Source organism: Mytilus galloprovincialis, chromosome 13, assembly GCF_965363235.1.
Source record: "Mytilus galloprovincialis chromosome 13, xbMytGall1.hap1.1, whole genome shotgun sequence".
NCBI lineage: Eukaryota > Metazoa > Mollusca > Bivalvia > Mytilida > Mytilidae > Mytilus > Mytilus galloprovincialis.
This window is the reverse complement of record NC_134850.1, coordinates 38,527,025-38,549,655: the sequence shown is the minus strand read 5'-3', so window position 1 is coordinate 38,549,655 and position 22,631 is coordinate 38,527,025. Positions and strand designations below refer to the sequence as shown.

The 22,631-nt window shown below is 33.0% G+C and overlaps 2 protein-coding genes across 2 annotated transcripts in view; one reads left to right on the top strand and one right to left on the bottom strand.

Annotated features, from left to right (window-relative positions):
• The first annotated feature begins 5,927 nt into the window (after positions 1-5,927).
• Positions 5,928-15,478, top strand: LOC143056787 (uncharacterized). Its single transcript, XM_076229950.1, has 4 exons — positions 5,928-6,112; positions 11,775-12,158; positions 12,816-13,089; positions 14,256-15,478. Exons 1-4 carry the CDS (start codon positions 6,073-6,075, stop codon positions 14,659-14,661), a joined length of 1,104 nt encoding a protein of 367 aa, XP_076086065.1. The 5' UTR covers positions 5,928-6,072; the 3' UTR covers positions 14,662-15,478.
• A 3,151-nt stretch (positions 15,479-18,629) lies between these two features.
• LOC143056786 (uncharacterized) overlaps positions 18,630-22,631 on the bottom strand; it is a 33,049-nt gene continuing 29,047 nt past the window's right edge. The window contains exon 2 of the mRNA XM_076229949.1: positions 18,630-21,192. Coding sequence (XP_076086064.1) covers positions 19,777-21,192 — 1,416 coding nt within the window. The 3' untranslated portion in view covers positions 18,630-19,776. The remainder of the gene's footprint in view (positions 21,193-22,631) is intronic.

Genomic DNA, 22,631 nt, shown 5'->3' with positions numbered 1-22,631 from the left:
AGTCAATAGACACATTGGAAAAGTCGCATTTTTAACCTACGATTTTCTATTTCATTTGTTAAATAGACAGATTTGCCATCCATACAAATCTGACACTATAATCCACAATGACATCTGAAAAAAAAATAATGTTTAAAACATGATGATAATCTTCCTTATTAAAAAAATAGCATAACTAATCATTTTAAGCCATTGATGTCCCCCTAAAAGACACAGTACTTATAGTTTACATTCATAAAAATGACAGGAACTATATTTATAGACAACCGAAATACGAGCGACCAAAAAGGTCATTTTTTTTTTAATAATACAATTTCTTCTCTTTTCTATTAGGTCCTTTTATATCCTCTTCATCCATTATCAGATATGAAATAACACCTTAACTGCATGTTTGAAAATTTACAATGTCCATCAAAAACAAATGTGATGTCAACGTCAATGAGCCGCATCCTACCGACAAAAATAACCAAAAGACTTGTGCAAGTTTGACGTTAAAAGAGATGCGAGTTTCCTTCAATGAGACAGCATCCCAGCGACAAAATATATGTATGAATGAACTATTCACTTGGCTCATGCTATCAATTATTTATTTTGTCTGTCGATTTTTTGGTATTTTCCGATAATAAAAACCACTGTTTGCATACTGATTAAAGTGGCATTAAACACTAAAAATCGATAAATCCGGTCCATCATTGTTTTATTTCAAACGTGTTCGTCACCGATCATTGGTTTGGTTAACAAGAATCTATCAACTGGAATTGTTATTTCACCAGAGCAATCTTTTACATCACAAACTTATTACTATATCTTTTGCATTATGACTGTAATATTTGCCGCTGGTCATGAAGCAGTTTCAGGGAAATTAATGATTTCTTCAATACCTCTAACAAAAGATACTTTTAAACCCGAAGTATGATGAAAACGTCAATCAACTTTATGTAAAGAAAAAAAAACAGTACATGGAAAAGAAGTGTATAAAAGGATTGGGAGGAAAAAATATATAGGTAGGACCTGCTTTTTAAGGTCTTTGTGTCCATCACAGTTTATGTGTGGTGACCTTTTGTTTATAAGTCTATACTAAGTTAAACTTTACAAAGTTAAAGTAAACTTGTCTTACAACTTTAGGTCGACACCATTATATATAGAATTTTTATTTTCAAAAGGAAAGGGTGTTTTATATGTCGAAAATTTTCCAAAATTCTGTGAATGTATCGCGCAGTCTCTATTTCAATGCATCATTCTGTAGTTAAGAAGACATGTCGTCGTGAAGCACAACAGTTTTACACTAACTGTTTCTGTAAAGTTCCTATGTGCAAAAATTACCAAAACTAGCCTTAGAGTTAAGTCCCTGCTAAACTGAAGTCTTCATGTTTCAGCTCTGGAGTTCCCAGTGAAGCCATATTTTTTGGTTTCACACATTTTAGGTATACAGTTACTAAATGAAGAAAAAGTTGAAAATCTCTTGAGCATCTTGACATATACTCGACTGTTAACATATTTGAACTGCTTAGATATTTAAATGAAGTCAATAGACACATTGGAAAAGTCGCATTTTTAACCTACGATTTTCTATTTCATTTGTTAAATAGACAGATTTGCCATCCATACAAATCTGACACTATAATCCACAATGACATCTGAAAAAAAAATAATGTTTAAAACATGATGATAATCTTCCCTATTAAAAAAATAGCATAACTAATCATTTTAAGCCATTGATGTCCCCCTAAAAGACACAGTACTTATAGTTTACATTCATAAAAATGACAGGAACTATATTTATAGACAACCGAAATACGAGCGACCAAAAAGGTCATTTTTTTTTTAATAATACAATTTCTTCTCTTTTCTATTAGGTCCTTTTATATCCTCTTCATCCATTATCAGATATGAAATAACACCTTAACTGCATGTTTGAAAATTTACAATGTCCATCAAAAACAAATGTGATGTCAACGTCAATGAGCCGCATCCTACCGACAAAAATAACCAAAAGACTTGTGCAAGTTTGACGTTAAAAGAGATGCGAGTTTCCTTCAATGAGACAGCATCCCAGCGACAAAATATATGTATGAATGAACTATTCACTTGGCTCATGCTATCAATTATTTATTTTGTCTGTCGATTTTTTGGTATTTTCCGATAATAAAAACCACTGTTTGCATACTGATTAAAGTGGCATTAAACACTAAAAATCGATAAATCCGGTCCATCATTGTTTTATTTCAAACGTGTTCGTCACCGATCATTGGTTTGGTTAACAAGAATCTATCAACTGGAATTGTTATTTCACCAGAGCAATCTTTTACATCACAAACTTATTACTATATCTTTTGCATTATGACTGTAATATTTGCCGCTGGTCATGAAGCAGTTTCAGGGAAATTAATGATTTCTTCAATACCTCTAACAAAAGATACTTTTAAACCCGAAGTATGATGAAAACGTCAATCAACTTTATGTAAAGAAAAAAAAACAGTACATGGAAAAGAAGTGTATAAAAGGATTGGGAGGAAAAAATATATAGGTAGGACCTGCTTTTTAAGGTCTTTGTGTCCATCACAGTTTATGTGTGGTGACCTTTTGTTTATAAGTCTATACTAAGTTAAACTTTACAAAGTTAAAGTAAACTTGTCTTACAACTTTAGGTCGACACCATTATATATAGAATTTTTATTTTCAAAAGGAAAGGGTGTTTTATATGTCGAAAATTTTCCAAAATTCTGTGAATGTATCGCGCAGTCTCTATTTCAATGCATCATTCTGTAGTTAAGAAGACATGTCGTCGTGAAGCACAACAGTTTTACACTAACTGTTTCTGTAAAGTTCCTATGTGCAAAAATTACCAAAACTAGCCTTAGAGTTAAGTCCCTGCTAAACTGAAGTCTTCATGTTTCAGCTCTGGAGTTCCCAGTAAAGCCATATTTTTTGGTTTCACACATTTTAGGTATACAGTTACTAAATGAAGAAAAAGTTGAAAATCTCTTGAGCATCTTGACATATACTCGACTGTTAACATATTTGAACTGCTTAGATATTTAAATGAAGTCAATAGACACATTGGAAAAGTCGCATTTTTAACCTACGATTTTCTATTTCATTTGTTAAATAGACAGATTTGCCATCCATACAAATCTGACACTATAATCCACAATGACATCTGAAAAAAAAATAATGTTTAAAACATGATGATAATCTTCCTTATTAAAAAAATAGCATAACTAATCATTTTAAGCCATTGATGTCCCCCTAAAAGACACAGTACTTATAGTTTACATTCATAAAAATGACAGGAACTATATTTATAGACAACCGAAATACGAGCGACCAAAAAGGTCATTTTTTTTTTAATAATACAATTTCTTCTCTTTTCTATTAGGTCCTTTTATATCCTCTTCATCCATTATCAGATATGAAATAACACCTTAACTGCATGTTTGAAAATTTACAATGTCCATCAAAAACAAATGTGATGTCAACGTCAATGAGCCGCATCCTACCGACAAAAATAACCAAAAGACTTGTGCAAGTTTGACGTTAAAAGAGATGCGAGTTTCCTTCAATGAGACAGCATCCCAGCGACAAAATATATGTATGAATGAACTATTCACTTGGCTCATGCTATCAATTATTTATTTTGTCTGTCGATTTTTTGGTATTTTCCGATAATAAAAACCACTGTTTGCATACTGATTAAAGTGGCATTAAACACTAAAAATCGATAAATCCGGTCCATCATTGTTTTATTTCAAACGTGTTCGTCACCGATCATTGGTTTGGTAAACAAGAATCTATCAACTGGAATTGTTATTTCACCAGAGCAATCTTTTACATCACAAACGTATTACTATATCTTTTGCATTATGACTGTAATATTTGCCGCTGGTCATGAAGCAGTTTCAGGGAAATTAATGATTTCTTCAATACCTCTAACAAAAGATACTTTTAAACCCGAAGTATGATGAAAACGTCAATCAACTTTATGTAAAGAAAAAAAAACAGTACATGGAAAAGAAGTGTATAAAAGGATTGGGAGGGAAAAAAATATAGGTAGGACCTGCTTCTTAAGATCTTTGTGATCATCACAGTTTATGTGTGGTGACCTTTTGTTTATAAGTCTATACTAAATTAAACTTTTCAAAGTTAGAGTAAATTTGTCTTACAACTTTAGGTCCACACCATTATTTATAGAATTTTTATTTTCTCACGGCCCCAGCTTGTCTGGCAAAACAGCCGTTGGACGTCAGAGTAATCTCGGACTATAAGACACAGTACTCATAGTTTACATTCATAAAAATGACAGGAGCTATATTTATAGACAATCGAAATACGGGCGACCCAACAGGTCATTTTTTTTAAAAAAGATCATTTCTTCTTTTTTTCCCCATTAGGTCCTTACCTCTTCTCTTCAGCTTTTTTCAGACACGATGCAATAACACCTTGACTGCATGTTTGAAAATTTACAATGTCCATCCTGAAAAACAAGTGTTGTGTTAACGTGACAAATATATGTATGAATGAACTATTAACTTGGCTTATCACTTATTTATTTTTTTCTCGATTTTTTGGTATTTCCGATGATCAAAATTACTGTTCGCATGAAATAGTCAGAAGTGATGAAAGTGGCATTAAACACCAAAAATCAATTAATTGATTATAGTTTATTTCAAATGTTTTCTATACCGATCATTGTTATGATCAACAAGCTTGGAAAAAAATGTTGTTTCCAAAAGCTCGTTTTGAAGTTGTTCATCGAAGAATAAGATATTCGTTACTCACAATGGGTAGGAACATCATCATCTGCATAATGATTGCACGAAAACAAAATCTGTATTTAAAGCAACGGAGTAACGACAGTCCTAAATTTGAGAGCTTTTGTATTTCTTTATTTTTGTTTAATCTCAATCAACAAAATTATCTATGTTCCATGAAACTAATTGTTTGAACGTATATAATAAGGCAGGCATATGCGCATGAATCAATATAAGAGACCATGCGTAGAGGGCAGATCTTGGAGCAGATGGTCCTAAATTCCAACTTTGGAAGTTTACATGCATTAGATACTTGCATTTTTTTAAACTGACAATATCTTTTCAAACAGTTTCGATAGTAATTGTAAACGGAGCCACTTTTAAAATATTTACATGCAAGTTTAAAATCCAATTCTTAAGGACCTGCTATACACCAACGACTATCTTTACTCAAAACAGATCATTACAAATAATGTCTGTAAAGGACTTTTGGGGATTCTTTTGCATTGACATGGACTTTGTCATAGCTGCATACTATATGTTACCAATGGATATTCAATTCTCCTCATTCTTTACTCTCTAACCATAAAGTGTTTATTTCATCTTTATTAGTATCTTTACATTAAATCCCTTTGTGCACATTTGTTTTTTTCTAAATGTTATTTTTTTTAAATATTTTATTTTTATATATTACTGTATTACTTCTTCATCGTTAAGTCAGAAAAAGCGAATAAAGACATTACATTCGGAGAATAATAAATGCATACTACTACTTCATCAAAGTTTAACTATAGTCTGGCGGACGGTTATCTCATTGTCAATCATACTACATCTCAACGTTTTAAAAATCTCATTTATAATGACCTTGAAACATTTCATGAACATTGAGCGAACATTTTGCAATGAAGCCAGGCTTTTCCAATGTTTGTATCAGCAAGCCGGTCATATTTAAATTTACCACAGTGACTATTTATTTTAAAAAGCTTATGAATTCAAGATTTTTTTAAAGTGATCACAAAAACTTGCGCGCAAAATAATTAGATATTTTAGGTGTCGCAATGCATTACGCATACGTATATGTCCACGCCTAATCTAAGGATGAGTGTTTCTAAAAAATGATGTTTTTGCTTGATGTAAATACAAGTAAACAGTATATGTATCTTCATTCACAGCGTCCGGCTTTTTAAGGCGACAATCTAGCGATTTCCGTTTTTGAAGGATCTTCCACTTATCTACATATGCAAAAGCTAATATCTACACGGAAACAAAAATAAACACTATGAATTCAGATTGAAACATATTTAGAGGTTTGAAAAGCAAAATGATGATTGGGAAAACATATCTTATTCTTCTTATTATAGGTATGTAACCTTTAAACTTGGACTATTTAGTACATTGTATTTTTTTTCATGTGGTTTTAAAATATATTGGCAATTAATTCTTTAATATAAAATCCCCCCTTCCTATCTGACCTTTTTCTAATTGGTATTTTAAATAATTATCATACAAACTCATATAAACAATCATCAAACGAATCTAAAAAAAAATTAAATGGATGTCAGGGACGACATCAAAAGATCAATGAAGGATAAAAAAAACTTAATTCATATAGTTTTTTCACTGACCCCCTACCCCCCTCTTAACTTAATTTGGGAAAAATTGATTGCACAATAAGGATATATGTAAAATCAATGTCAATTTATACAAAACTTGCAGTAATTTGACCCCCCCACCCCCAAACTATTTGAATTAAGTTTTTTATCCTTCATTGATTTTTTGATGTCGTCCCTGACTGGCGTCGAACAAAAACATAGATCGAGCCAAACTTTTATTTGTAGTTCACGGTCAAATACAAAACACTACACAGACGTGTCAGAAGTTATCTCGCAGCAACATTCAAAAACTAAGATCAAGGCAAAAAACAGTCTGAATCCAGAGTTTAGAGGAATTTAATGATGGGGAGAGCCCTTTATATGTTGATAAGATGTCTGCGATCTCCATAATATATCAAACCCGATTTTAAAGTTGTTTTATAAGTATAATATTGTATAGGTACTTACCAATACAAAATAACAAGGGCGTATAGTAGCCCAATTATTCCTAAGCTTTTATAGATAGAATGTTCAAATTTGGCAGAGTGTTAATTGTCTGAATTTTATGCGCTACGTCTGTGGATTTCTAATATGGCTAAATTTTTTTGACAGATGACAATCTCGAAGACAACACTGTCCGCTTGACCAATAACTGCATAAAAACGGTGTTGTCACGAAATAAACTCTAGGGGACAACATAATGATAAAATTATTAATGTGGCTGCAATTTTAAGCTGACCTGGACGACATTTTGTCTTTCTGTGAAGACTGGCATGTCGATAACTGCTAGTAGCACATTTTTGTGTAGGGGCCAGCTGAAGTCCACCTCCGGGTGCGGGTTTTTCTCGCTGTGTTAAAAATCCATTGGTGGTCTTCGGTTATGTTTTACTCTTTGATCGGGTTGTTGCTTCTTTGGCACATTCCCCATTTCTATATTTCCCCATATAACAAGTGTGGACACAGATCAGTGTGGATAATATGTTTGGATGTTTGACCGTGTTTTCTGACAAAAAAAGTTCTCTGTTTTTCCCATAGGGTTCTATGTTGTGCACAGTTACAGCCAACCTGTACCAAACACTTAAAATAGCAGCGTGTTTTATCTAATATTGAGTTTTAATGTTCAAGACTGTCATAGAGGAGACATTACTTACAATCAGTGCCGACAGTTCATAGATTTAATTTAGCTAAATATTGCTTTTAATAATGTTTAAACAAACAATCATTTCTGAATTACAATCATATCCTAGTACAGTTGTACATGCCTTTAATAGTTTTTACTGATAACCGATTTAAGAACATTTAGATTACTGTAGCATTTGCATGATCTTTAACAATTTTCCCAAGAAAATAAGCTATATAGAGACCCTTGCTTCAATCTTATCGTTTGAGCCATACCGAAATCCGAAGCAGAATAGTTAATTTTTGTAAAGGCTTACGCCAAAAACATATTGTGATTGATCAACGTCCGAAACAATTGAAACTTTCGCATGTGTGTAGGAACAATGAATTACTCATAGTACTTCGGAAATAGAAACGACGGATTTTTCGTACTATGTTTGTTTCAATACGCCCTTGAATTATTTCTTAGAATTACTTTAACGGTTAATCGATTGTACTTTAAGGTTTCAACTACATAGTAATTAAATCATATCATGAGCTGCAACGGTCAGACTGGCCTATGCGACTTGTTGGTGCTCTTCTATCTGTTGACAAGAGTACATATTGAAAGTATTAATATTTATATGAAGCTAGATGGAATCTGTTATCATCAACCAATAAAGGTTTTCCGCTGAACCGGTGCATCTACTGATGGCATGTCAGTCACTGATACTGCTATTCGTCTAGTAGTCAATTTATTTGGCACTGGTACGACTTAAAATTACAATCTTATGGTGAAGTTTCAGTTTTTGAACAATTTATTTCTACTATTTTAGCAACATTTTTTTTTTTTTTTTTATCTCTGACGATTTTACCTTTTATGATTTACCAAGAGACCAAATGACACAAAAAATATCAACTATTGGCCACCGTACGGTCTGCAATAATGAGTAAACCCAATAAAACACAGAAGTCTTTTTGAAGTTAAGGTACAAAAAATGTACAGGGTTCTATCTTTGAATCAAATACAGAAGAAAATGGCCATAGCCTTCCATTAACCGAAACACATTCCACGCATTACTGTAACACATTCTACGGTGGTCAATGATTTGATATTGATGCCGTATTAAAAAATGCTGTACTTTTTTTTAAATATTGCTTATGGATAAACATAAGCTGAAAATATATTTCAAGTTTTCCTGTTCAACAGAGATATAACAAAATCTAATCTGTACAAATAATGCAATTGATATACTTTCGAGTGTGTTATTTTGGACCATCTGTTTTATTTGGCAAGAATTAATATCGCAGTGATATTTTAAGGCCTTTCTGGAAACATGTGGACCCCCCTTTTTTCTCCCCGCTCAACGACGTTTCACCGGTCAACCAATTTTTACTCCACACCTAAACAATTAAAATAATAAATTTTCATTAACCAACTAAAAACCTAAAGATCAAATAATGTTTTCAAGCATATTGCAAAAAAATCTTTCAAGTTAATGTTAAAAGTTCACTTGTGCAGTCTAGTCATGTTATATCAGTAAACTTCATCTTTCTTTGACATAAGTAACATTTCTATACTTAACATCCTTCATAGATTTACTCAACTTCCTTCACGGAAGTTTCTAACTTTGTACATGAATGTGGTTGAGGAGCTTAGTAATATGTACTTTGAAAATATTGACTTTTTTCAAATTTCTATTTATAATCAGTATTTTTTTTTATGAGGCAGAAGAAACTACCTCATATACACTATAAAAATGGTGTTTATATCTCCAATACATTTCTGAATGCATTGTGTGCACTTTTTACATGTTCAGGTGAAAAAATGTCTTATCCCTAAACAAGTTTATGTTAAAAATGTGTTAACTAAAAGGATTGGTGGTTATATTCAAGACGTGTGTAAACAGTTAATGTGCTTACATAGGAAATGTGTGTAGATATTAAACATAACCCTAAACGATTAATACTGTTTACAGCTAATTTCCTAATGCATGTAAATCAAGACTTTGGTTAGCTTGTTTTCTTTGTTTATATATGGTACAATGTAATTGGGATAACGTCCAATCAAATTTAATTATAATAATACTGGTTTAAATATGCCTACATATATTGTTTGAAGATGTCAATGTTAATTATAAAGCTTGAATTAACGTTTAAACAAACAGAGCAAGCAAGCCTACCAAAGATTTACTCTACAAGCATAAGAAATAAGCTGTAAATATTTTACAAATCAACTGCCGATGATAAGCTTCAATGTTGGGATTTGAGTTGTTATAAATCTATAACTGTCAAGAGGCGTCTGGTAAACGGCCTTTCAAATTAAAAGACATTAGTAGCACAACTTTGCAGCTTTCTGAAAATGAACGTTTCATATTGTTTTCTACACATTTTGAGACATCATACTCTGTCTCATTAGTTAATCACAGATAAATCCTACCAAAAGTGTTTTGCGCTTTTTAAAAGTCTTACTTATACCGGAGTATCAAAAGCTATGCGCGCGTCTTTCTTTACTAATCCAAATAATTGTATATTATGACTCTTTTAATACGCATTCCTTGACTAAAGGCCTTACTTATTTCAAAGAAATACAATTGTGAAACTCCTATTCATATTTGTTTTCGAATGTTTTAGTGATTTTAATCGTCAAAATATACACTTCACTATTCCCATACAAACATGCAGGACAGTGGTGATATTTTGAGCCTTACCAACGGTTTTATTGTTTCTACATTGTAACTCAAAATCAAACTATTTAAAATGACAATTTTAGCTAGCTTATTGCAAATTGATTATTTCTCAGCCGAGTGATTGTTGAAGTTGTATATTATTGTGGTTTTCGGCTGTACTTCCATTGGGTTTAAACACTTTCATACGTAAACATAAAAATAGAATACCATTTCCACATATAATGGGATGGAACTTATTTTATAAAATTAGGGAAATGTAGATTGAATGCCAATAAGACAACTATCCACCAAATTTTAAATGAATTGGATGTAAGCAATTAGTCCTTCAACAATGAGAAAGGCCCGGACATGAAAATATGAAATAATTAAAAAAAAAAAATAACGGCCTAATTTATAACAAAACAGTTTACGAAACACAAGTATGACAAACATGAACAAACGACAACCACTGAACTACAGGCTCTTGACTTGGGACAAGCACAAGAAGAATGTGGCAGGTTAATCATGTTTTTGAGTGTTCAACCCTCCCCTAACCTTTGACAGTGGTGTATCAGTATAACATAAGAATGAGTCTAAAAATATCAAGCAAGCAGTACAAATCCAACATCCTATAGATTTTGCGCAAAGACGGCATTAACAGTCGAAGAAAACATGACCTCGTATGTATTTAAATATTAACAAATATTTAATTACAGTATTGAATAGGTAACCTTTTAGAATAAGATTATTTAGAGGATGAATAAGTTTACCCGGATCGTATCTAAATTTCCGTGCTGTACAACATAACCGTCAAATTTTAGATGTGCTATTCTGTTTGGAATAAGTTTTCTTCGTGTACATCAAAACGCAAAGATCAAATATTTGTATTTGTGAAAGAATTTAGTAAAGGTTTTATAAGAAATTAGTGATTAAGAAATCTCTGACTATATAATTTACCAGCAATACACGTTTTACGCTCATTAAAATCCAAAAAGTTACTTCAGACTAAAATATAGCGAACGAGTTTGGATATGCAAACACCGTAAGATGGCTTCAAAGGATCATCATGGTCCAAAAATGGAAATTTACAATAATTTTGTGTATAAAGTTTCTGGTGTAATACTGACATATCTAAATCAAGGAAAGGAAGTTATTGCTGTTGGTATTAGATAAATTCTAAGTAAATTTTGATTTCTTATCTTTACATTATAATCCTGTCTGTTCACAATCGAGAAGTAGTCTTCCTATCGCAACCAATATAGATGTAAGACATAAGACATAAAGCTTTATTTAGAGTCGGTATAAGCATTACAAGTACAAACATAAGCTCTGAAGAGCTTTTAAACCGACAGAATGTCCGTCCAATAATGTGTAAATAGACTAAATAAACCTCATTTAGAGTCGGTATAAATTGTGTCGGTAAACAGACTAAATAAACCTCATTTAGAGTCGGTATAAGAATTACAAGTAAAAACATAAGCTCTGAAGAGCTTTTAAAACCGACAGAATGTCCGTCCAATAATGTGTAAATATACTAAATAAACCATTTATCTTTTGCTAGGTTCAATAGCGTTTTCAATTGGAGCAACAACAGGTTCGTCTGCGACAGAATGACGGTCCAATAATGTGTAAACAGCATAAATAAACCATTTATCTTTTGTTAGGTTCAATAGCGTTTTCAAATGGAGCGACAACAGGTTCGTCTGCAACTACAGATGCTATGGAGCCTTCTACGATTGAACAGAATTCTCAGTCTGCTGCTGCAACAACAGTGATGTCAAATGACGCCGTAACCACTATGGCGTCTGTTGATGCAACAACTAATCCACAACTGGAGCCTACAACAGTCATGGCTGAAACAACACAAGAGACTATGACAACAGAACCAATGATGGATACAACCACAAGCATAATGATGGATCCAAAAACAACAAAAATTATGGAAACAACAACAGAAAAAATGATGACTCCAACAACAGAAAAAATGATGGACCCAACAACAGGCCCAATGATAACAAGAATGGCGTTAACAACAACTCCTCCATATTGTATGTATAATTCGTTAGGAAACATCTAAGTATTCAAGTCCTGTGCTTAAAAAAAACAAACTATTTTATAACATGATTTATAGTAATGCATGAACTGACATTAGAAAGTATATTACCAGTCAAGTTTAAAAAAAAATCTATTATGACACTATAAATGCATACTGATATCCAGATACTTTCAAGTTTAGAACCCATTCAACACCAATTGAATCATTTGATACTGGCTTCCAGCTGTTATTAGTAATATTACACTTAAATTTGAAAGATCTTACTCTTTAGTGCATAAATTTGTTGTAAAGTGTACAAAGAAGAAAATATTATACTGTAGTTAATATGTATAAGAATTGCTTCGTCTTTTTTTTTAATGAAAAAATCTGTACTCTACACAATGAGAACTACGTTTACAGAACGTCGATAAATGACAATTCATGTTGAGTTGAGGAACAGCAATAAAAGTGCTGTTCCTTTCCGTTTTTTCGGTTTTTTTCTGTGCTTGTTGTGATTTTGTTTTATGGGTGTATACCCCATATCCTTTGGGGTTTTTTTTTTCTACTAAAGCAACAATATTTGATTGATTGGTTTAACTATTGGAAAACAAAATCCAACATATTTTTTATTTCAATTACTTACTTTTATTTTTTGTCTAACATCTTGCAGCTGGTTCAAGCGGTAATACGCAGACACAAGAATCAGATTTTGGAAGAGTGGGTCTGATAGCTTTTGGACTTATGTTTGCAATTTCCATTATACTTCTTGTCTTGCTGATCGTCATGGTATATCGATTCAAGAATCAGTCTGGTACCTATAAAACAAACGAGGGATCAAGTCCAAGGCATATGATGGATGGAATTCATATGACAATGCCGATGGATAATGGTGGACTCGATAACGTGCACACCATTGACCTTGATAAAGGTGAAGGGGAAGACAGGTATTTACAAATATAGATATACGTGTTTCAATCTGATCGGTTATTACACCAGACAACTCTTATCTTAATTTCTGGTTGTTAATTATAGCCATGTATTGTGACAGATATTTGACATCAATTTTGGACATAGATGACGTTACAATTGTTAATTAAATTTATAAATCAAGTGAAAGTTAGACACAATAAAAAAGTTACTTTCAAAACTTTTATATCTAGCTATTGAAGGTAGAATATATGTTGTGATGGAATCGGCATAATGGCGGATATAGTTCTGGCGTAAGCTTCAATAAGAAAAGTTCAGTAAGTTCATTATTTATCATATAGCAGGAAAATTCATATTTAGAAATGTTCAACTGCAGCAGCCTGGCATAACCAGTTATTGCCTTTTTCATGACACGCAAGGTCACAAATTCAACCCTGCGAAATATTCGTTTAATTTGAGGATATTGGCTATTAAAGGACTCTGATAATATGTATCAGTATTTCGTGTGTATCTTAGTCTTGACATCATCTAATTAACAATCATGGTGATCTCAGAAGAAAGTCTAAATACGGTCATTTATCCGATATAAACGTAATAAACATTAATGTTTATATGAATAGATAGCGAACACGTGAAACTGGATTTTCTAGGTCTGTTTGATTTCATATACTAGGTTAAGAAAGTATGATTAACATGAGTTTTTTTCGGATCGAATTTACTGATGATTGACTGGTTCATAAACACATGTACCTAATAATTTCCTTTAACTAAATAACGGGACATTACACAAATAGCTGTCACAGTGATGTTCTAGCTATAAAATCTTTCAGGTTCAATCTACCATTTTCTACATTAGAAAATGTCTGTATCAAGTCAGGAATATGACAGTTGTTATCCATTCGTTTGATGTGATTGAGCTTTTGATTTTGCCATTTGATTAGGGACTTTGCGTTTTGAATTTTCCTCGGAGTATTTTTGTGATTTTATTTTTTATACACAAATGTCTTAGAACCATCAATTTACAATTACATCTTATATTCAATGCATAATGTACTTTTTGCATTCATTACCTTTTTTCATTTTTTTTATACTCAAATGAAGTTATAAATATTTCTGTTTTCATCGTAATTGATTCCGCGATATTTTGAGTTTTTTAAAGCAACACTTTTTTTCTATTATTCAGAGGTGCTGGAGTTAGTACGTTTGCGGCAGTGAATGAACAAGAAAATCAACATGGGAATGGAGTAAAAAGTTCTTTCGGTGCTACCGACAAATCCGAATTCAAAATGGCGGATTCGGGATCAATAAATAATTTGCTTCACACAGAAGAATCTGATAAAAACGATGATTCCGATAAAGAATCAGACACGGAGAATCCATCTACATTCATTGGACTGAAAGTAGAACCATCAACTGGCGCCTCGGTGGAATCGCTCGAACGATTGAAAGAAACTGATAACTTGATGGACGACGACGAAAAGGATGATGATTCCAGTAGTTCTGAATCAGAGGACGATGAAGATTTACCCCCACCAGCCTTATCAGATTCAGACAATGATGATAAAAATAAGGACGATTCCGAAGTCTAGGTTTTTTAATTGGCTATTTTATTTTATTTTAAAAATTTGTTTCATTATTCGGATTGTGATTCTGCTCGGTCTTTTTGTACAGACATATATACATATGACTAATTTTTGTCGACAATATAATTGATCTGATCATACATCAACAACTAGGCCTGTAAAATGAATGATAGATTATGTGAATGTGTCGTTTTAATTTGTTTATTTGCGTTCTAATTAAATTGTTCATCATGATCATCATCGTCATCATTATCATTATCATCATCATCACCATAACGTCATCATCATCATGTAATGAATGTATTAGTGTATATATTAAAATATTTAAATCTGTTTTAATCAGATCAAGTATACTTCCAAATTCTGTCTCTTTCTCAACTACAAAGTTGCATTTCTTTTATCAATAGATTAAAAAAAAATGACAAATTTAAGACTGATGACGAACCGTATCAAAGGATTAGTGGTCAACGACATACAGACATAACTCCACTGATATTTCAAGTCTAAGTGGGGATACTCGAAAATCTTCAAACAAATTTTTAGACATCTATAACGTAACTGTCCTACCAAACTTATAAATAAAATAACTTGAAAAAAGTAATCGAGAATTAAAGTGGTGAAATCTCCCACCTTCACTACTTGATGTATTGGAGCAGATGGTCTGTGCTATCTGCTGGGCCTCATTCTCAGTGTACATATTATATAAAGTTATTAATAATGTATGATTGTATTTAATTTCATTGTTCGAATGATTGTTTGCTGTTAAAACATCTATAGACAGTTTCAACCATTAATAAATTAACAAATAAAGATTTAAAGAAGATTAAGTTTAATGTGACGTATTCTGTTGATTATCAAGGAAATTACATTTCCTGTGTAAAATCTGTAAAATCTTACGTACAGGACGAGAAGAAATTAGTATAAACGGTTTATCTGATTTTACATGTTAATCGGATAATAACATAATATCTTTATGAATGGTGTTTGTAGAAATATTCTCATTTTTAAACACCATAAAACACTAAGATCCTAAGCTTAGATCCGATGGATCGCCTATCGTTCCCTTTTGATGATGGCAAAGTATCTCTTCTGTGTTTTAATGGATGTATACCAATAAAACACTAAGATCCTCAGCTTAGATCCGATGGATCGCCTATCGTTCCCTTTTGATGATGGCAAAGTATGTCTTCTGTGTTTTAATGGATGTATACCAATAAAATACTAAGATTCTCAGCTGAGATCCGATGGATCGCCTATCTTTCCCTTTTGATGATGGCAAAGTATGTCTTCTGTGTTTTAATGGATGTATACCAATAAAATACTAAGATTCTCAGCTGAGATCCGATGGATCGCCTATCTTTCCCTTTTGATTATGGCAAAGTATGTCTTCTGTGTTTTAATGGATGTATACCAATAAAATACTAAGATTCTCAGCTGAGATCCGATGGATCGCCTATCTTTCCCTTTTGATGATGGCAAAGTGTGTCTTCTGTGTTTTAATGGATGTATACCAATAAAACAATAAGATCCTCAGCTGAGATCCGATGGATCGCCTATCTTTCCCTTTTGATGATGGCAAAGTATGTCTTCTGTGTTTTAATGGATGTATACCAATTAAACACTAAGATCCTCAGCTGAGATCCGATGGATCGTCTATCTTCCCCTTTTGATGACGGCAACGTATGTCTTCTGTGTTTTAATGGATGTATACCAATTAAACACTAAGATCCCCAGCTTAGATCCGATGGATCGTCTATCTTCCCCTTTTGATGATGGCAAAGTATCTCTTCTGTGTTTTAATGGATGTATACCATGTTTGCAACTTCCAAGCAAGGACCGAAGCTCAAACTCGGCAATCAAACGCAGGACTTCGGGAAAGTTCGGAGACCCGACAACCTTGCTTCGGAAGTTACCATGTTTGTCGAAGTTAGTCAGTCCTCATCTTTGAACACATCTGATACGGTGCTTTTTGTCAGCAATTTGCTTTTTGTCCGCTATTACTTTTTGTCCGACACTTTTGCTTTTTGTCCGTGGCTTTTGTCCGTAATGCTTTTTGTCGTCTTATATTGCATGTAAAGTATACATTCATTGAAATTACAGAACACTAGTAAACACGCTAATATACCCCCCAATTTCACTGGGTAAACAAAGTCTCACCAGATTCACAAGTTCATAGACTCCTAAATAAGTCAATGATAATAATTTTCTTGTGTATATGCACGGCTGTTCTACCTCAGGAATAGATTGACTTATCTGTATTTGGCAAAACATTTTGAATTTCTGGTCCTCAGTGTTCTTCAACTTTGTTTGGCCTTTTTAACATTTTTTTTATTAGAACGTCACTGTTTAGTCTTTTGTAGTCTGGCGCAAAAATAAAATTTCAATCCTTGTATCTATGATGAGTTTATCTACATAGTATCTCCTTGCAGTCTACAAAGTAACATAAAAATCCTGTTATGTAGTATCAGAGGAATTGCGATGACAAACTGTTGCATTAGTATATTTAGGCCAAAATTCGAAGTTCAAAGGGGCATAACTCTAAGAAAAAATATATTGAATCGTAATTTCCTGTCGATATTACATGTACGAAGTAGTCATGGACAAAGATATGTCTGATTAATACAGTATACATTGTACCTAATCAAATATTTGGGTATTTTGACTCAAGCTTATTTCAAATATGCTACAAGTAGGAATTGTAGTTTGCCCAAAATAAAAAAGAAGAAAGGAAAAAATGTTCACTAAACACTGAAGAAAAACCAACGTGGAACACATTTAAATCCGATTTGCGGTCAGGAGCTCAAGTTAGCCCCATTGGTGTCCTTCGGCTGTTATTTGCTCTTTGGTCGGTTTGTTGTCTCTTTGAAACATTCCCCATTTCAATTCTCAATTTAATAGAAGTTTTTGGTCCAATACTTTCACTCGTTTGTTTCTTACGATAATCAAGTAATCGTATAGAAATGCTGCTTTCTATAACCAATTTAAATCGGCCAGTATCAGTGAGAATATCATTCTACTGGATAAGTTAGAAATAATGCCTATAACTCTTTCTTTTAAAAAATGTAAAATCTTTTTGAATTGTAAATATATATACATCTATATCATTTTTTATATTTAAGTTGACAATGTTTTTACGATATTGCAATAGTAGGAGGTGGAAAAAAAACCACGCAAATATGATATCAATACGCGAATAATGTTTGTATAATTATAAAAGTCAGTGGTAGCTGTTACCCTGCATAAAGTCATTTTTCTTGTTAATACAGGAAAACCCTCATTAAAGTCAGCTTCGTGATAAAATATTTGGAAAACCACACCAGTTGTGAAATGTACACGTTATTTGATGCAGCAAGAGGAACTGAAAGACGGGAAATTTTTTATGTTTCATATGTATCGTCTCTCTTGTGCATTTTAGTTTCAGTTTTCCCATTTTGTACAAACACTCTAAAAATTGGGACATTATTTACTCATATCGCCAATGTTCGTTGGGATAAATTCATTCAGCTTTTTCAATAAAGTATTATCAACAGTAAGTACAGCATCAAGGTATCTGGTTTTATTGTTGAAAATGTCCATTTATATACCATTTTTTTTATTTTCCCTTTCTTAAATTTTTATTACAGTTTAAATACGTACACTTTGAAATATGTTTAACCCCGCCGCAATTTTGCGCCTGTCCCAAGTCAGGAGCCTCTGGCCTTTGTTAGTCTTGTGATTTTTAATTTTAGTTTCTTGTGTTTAATTCGGAGTATAGTATGACGTCCATTATCACTGAGCTAGTATTTTTTAAGGGACCAGCCGAAGGACGCCTCCAGGTGCGGGAGTTTCTTGCTACATTGAAGACTCATTGGTGGCCTTCGGCTATTGTCTGCTCTATGGTCGGGTTGTTATGGCTTTGACACATTCCCCATTTCCTTTCTCAATTTTACTTTGAAAGCCCGATGATTTGATAATATTACCTCTTGCCATAAAGCTACCATTGTATATATTTTTATTCACATTTTTTGGCTCTGAACATTCCTATGGAAAATAAACCCACAAATACTCATCAAATGCGACAACACAGTTAGTTAAACTTCAATTACAACAGTAAATTAGAGTTATCTCTCCTGACATATTATTTTATTAAGCAATGACAAATCTCTTGAGAACAGCTATAATTTTCATGTTTGATATAAATTATTCGTAATAAATGATAGGGTCATGAATGCTCTTGTTTATTTGACTATGGACAGCTTGATATGTGTTTAGTTTCAATGTTTCAGCAAACTTAAAAGAATGGATGCGATAACTCGTGTTGAGGTCAAATAATTGACCTCTGTAATCTTTACAGCTTAAAGCATTTTTTACTCAATGTGAAAAAAAAACATTACAGTTTTCTAAGTTTTTCTAAGCAAGAGTAGTGCTATTCGACCAATATCCAAAATATGTATGAAAAAGAACCAAAAGGTATGAATATATGTTGACCTTTCGTTTGAAACACGACATCAAACTCCGCAATATTATGTCAGCAGCATAAGTTGTTGTACATTTTAGCATCAAAGTGGTTCTAATTTAGTATCAATTGAATGTTTAAAGAATTTAAAAGACATGATGAGATATGCCTAACCAGAATCATACATGTGTTTCAAACGATGTCAAATCTCTCTCTTTTTGGGCTAAATTTAGATTGATTTCAGACTAGTTTGATAGATAAAGGTTAAATTTGAAACGATGATGTTATTCTCGGTTCAGCTCAGTATTGTACACTGTGTAAAATTGTATTTTTATCTTTCAATAATATATTTATTTTCAATATACAAATTCAGGGGCGGATCCAGCCATTTAAAAAAGGGGGTTCCTAATCCTAACCCAGAACAAAGGGGGATCCAACTACATGTCCCCATTCAAATGCATTGTTCGTCCAAAAAAGGGGGTTCTAACCCCCGGAAGCCCCCCCCCCCCCACACCTGGATCCGTCACTGCAATTTAAGTTGAACTAAACAGTATATCAGTTTGCGGTTTCTTTGGCATGTCTAGCCTTTGGAACTTCTTATTTTCTACAAAAGAATCTTTTGTTTAGAAATAGCCCTCGGATGTTAATTTTTTTTTCACTCACAGCAAATGAAACAAGTGAGTTGGTCATGATGGCAAATATCTTAAAGATTCGTCCTCATCTTCGTCATAATATGACGACATGGAAGCAAAACCGGAAGTTCTTCCTGTAAGATCGGTTGACGCTGAATGAAGGAAGTCACGTGTTTCCCCGTTCCCTGGTAAAAGTTTGCAACTCAATTCATCAATTTGACTGATGAAAGCTACCATTTTTCTACAACTGTCAATCTTGTGGTCATAGTAATGGTACGCCAGTATTGACCACGGAAGCAGCGTAGAAATCACAGCTTGTTTCAAAGAAAAAGAGCACGATGCGATCACCTTTTCTAATAGAGCTAGGTACGAATTCAAAATCCTTGATATAGGTATGTCCACATACTTTAAACTGACCATTATGCATTGATCATCACACATGTGAATTGTTTTGAACAATTGTAAAAGTTCAGCTAAGTCTTGATCATTGTGACATTTAGCAATAAATGGATAAAGTTCAACTAGGAGATCTAGCAATCTCTTACACAATATAGGCGCAGATGCCGTAAAGATTTCCTCTAAGGGGGCTTCGCATGCCACTAAGTTTACGGTACTTTTTATATTCTCGTGTAATCTTTCATACACCAGCCATGGTACTTTAGACTGAAGAGCCCATACAAACATTCCTGCCATCGCTCTGTCCCAGTTTGCTCCAAGGTAACCAGTATGAAGACGGCCAAAATCCCGGCTATCAAAATTTATGAACTCCTCTGGTTTTTTAAAAGGGATATGCGATGTAGTTGATAGTTGACAGAGGGGCCAAGGATCCTCCTCAAGCATGAACTCAACAATGTGATCGACTATTTTTCCCTGGAAATTTCTACATGTTTTCAGGAAAAAGTAGGATTCTGTAATTCCTTCTAATGTTTCATTCTTTCTCACATAAATAGGACCTCCTGGTTTGTGAACGTCGTATAGAGGTAGATTGTTGTATTTACTTTTAGTCAGAAGAAATCTGGAGACAGATTTGTGTTCAGATTGGTAATCCATAACTTCAAGATAATACATATTTAACTGACTAAGCAAATTTTCTTTCTCCGATTTTGGAAATGAAAATGAGAATTTCACGTTTCCAATTCTGGATTCATCCGTTAATCCAATGTTTTCGGATTTGTCGGGTTTGTACCATAAACCCCGAATTCTAGGAAAGTCTCGAAGTACTGAGTAATCTTGTGTAGGCAAAATAGTAGTTGACTGATGAGCAATGATTTTGATCGCATCATCAAAAGGCATAACACTGCTGACACAGTCAAATTTTGTATAATAAACTTGGAGTATATTTGGCCAGTGTTCCTCTAAGATCGACTCCGGAATCAGACAATACTGCGTTGTGGTAATGGCCGGTCGCCACAATGTTAGAGTCTCGTCTTCAAGCAAGATGTCTGTTATCTTCTCTGGATAGTTGAACCGCTGTAAGAAATAAAATAAAACTTGGTAAAAAAAATCATGCAAGATATGAATTATTTCGGGTTTCTTAACACTCACACGATAGAAAAATGTACTGATGTACTTTAGCAAATGTGAGGATAAAATTTGAGGAAGCAAAGAAGAGTTAAGTATGGCCAACATCATCACTGAACAAGTACACATTTTTACCTAGGGTGCAGCTGAAACACGCCTTCGGATGCGGGATTTTCTCGCTGTATTGTAGACCAATTTGGGGCCTTCGGTTGTTTTTGGCTCTTTGGTCGGGTTGTTGTCTCTTTGACACTTTCCCATTTCCATTCTCAATTTTATACAATGTTTAATATTCGGAACATGCATTTGAAAAAGGATATGCATGTGCATTTAATCCCCTATCAATCTGGATATATATTTGAGTTCTTACATATACAAATATAAATTAGTTACAACATTCTATGATGTTAAGCTATTTGTAAAATAAACTGAATCTAACTTGCTAAACTGGACAATGTTTTTGAGTTGAAAGAAATGTAATATGCATTTAGAAGTCGGACTACATCTGATTTTCGAAAACCGATGCAAAGCATTTATAATTTCAGAGATACAGTGAAATAAAAAGCAGTGGTATGACAAGAGCCTCGAATTGACAAATTAGAAAAACTTATCAAGCTTTTTGAGTTTGTAGTAGGAACACTTCTGCACTTGCGGAGTTCAAACCAACAAACTCAACGTTAACAGGCTAATGATACTGTAGATGAACTTCTTATACCACTCGCCCACTGTGAACAATCGCCAATAGAAGTTGCATTATTAAAAAATATAAATTAAAATACTATCAATCTTGATCGATTTAAAACCACGAACTCCTACAAGTTGTTTGTCCAAAATATTTATTAGTTTAAAATGATTTTATAAATTGCATTATTGCTTGGTTATTTAGTAACCAAGTATTAAAATTGGTTAGATAATATGTGTCTTTACGTGGGTACTTATAAATCAAATTTCAATAGGCAGATTTAAAAGTCATAAATGTTCAATATTATCTGTTACAAAAACTTCACCGATACTTGAAATTGGTAAGATTAATCCGAATCAAAAGAAAAATGTTCAATGAATGCAATCCATAAATATTCACACACAAACACACATTTGTTGTCTTTTGAACACCTTTCTTAAATCATTTAAACATCAGATTCATTAACAGAGTTTTATTAAAAACAAAGCTTTTCTTCCTTTGTTTTGGAGAATTGTATCAAATTGCATATTTGAATAATTATGCCAAATGAAATTATTTATTTCCCCAAAGTGAAGTACAAATAAGCGTGTTGCTTTTTTCAGGACCAAGTGGAGAACCGGAATAAATAGACGCTAAAATGCCGGTGACTTGCCGTTATAGCCAAATAGTTCTTATACACATTAAAGAAATAGAGAGATGTGGAACAAAC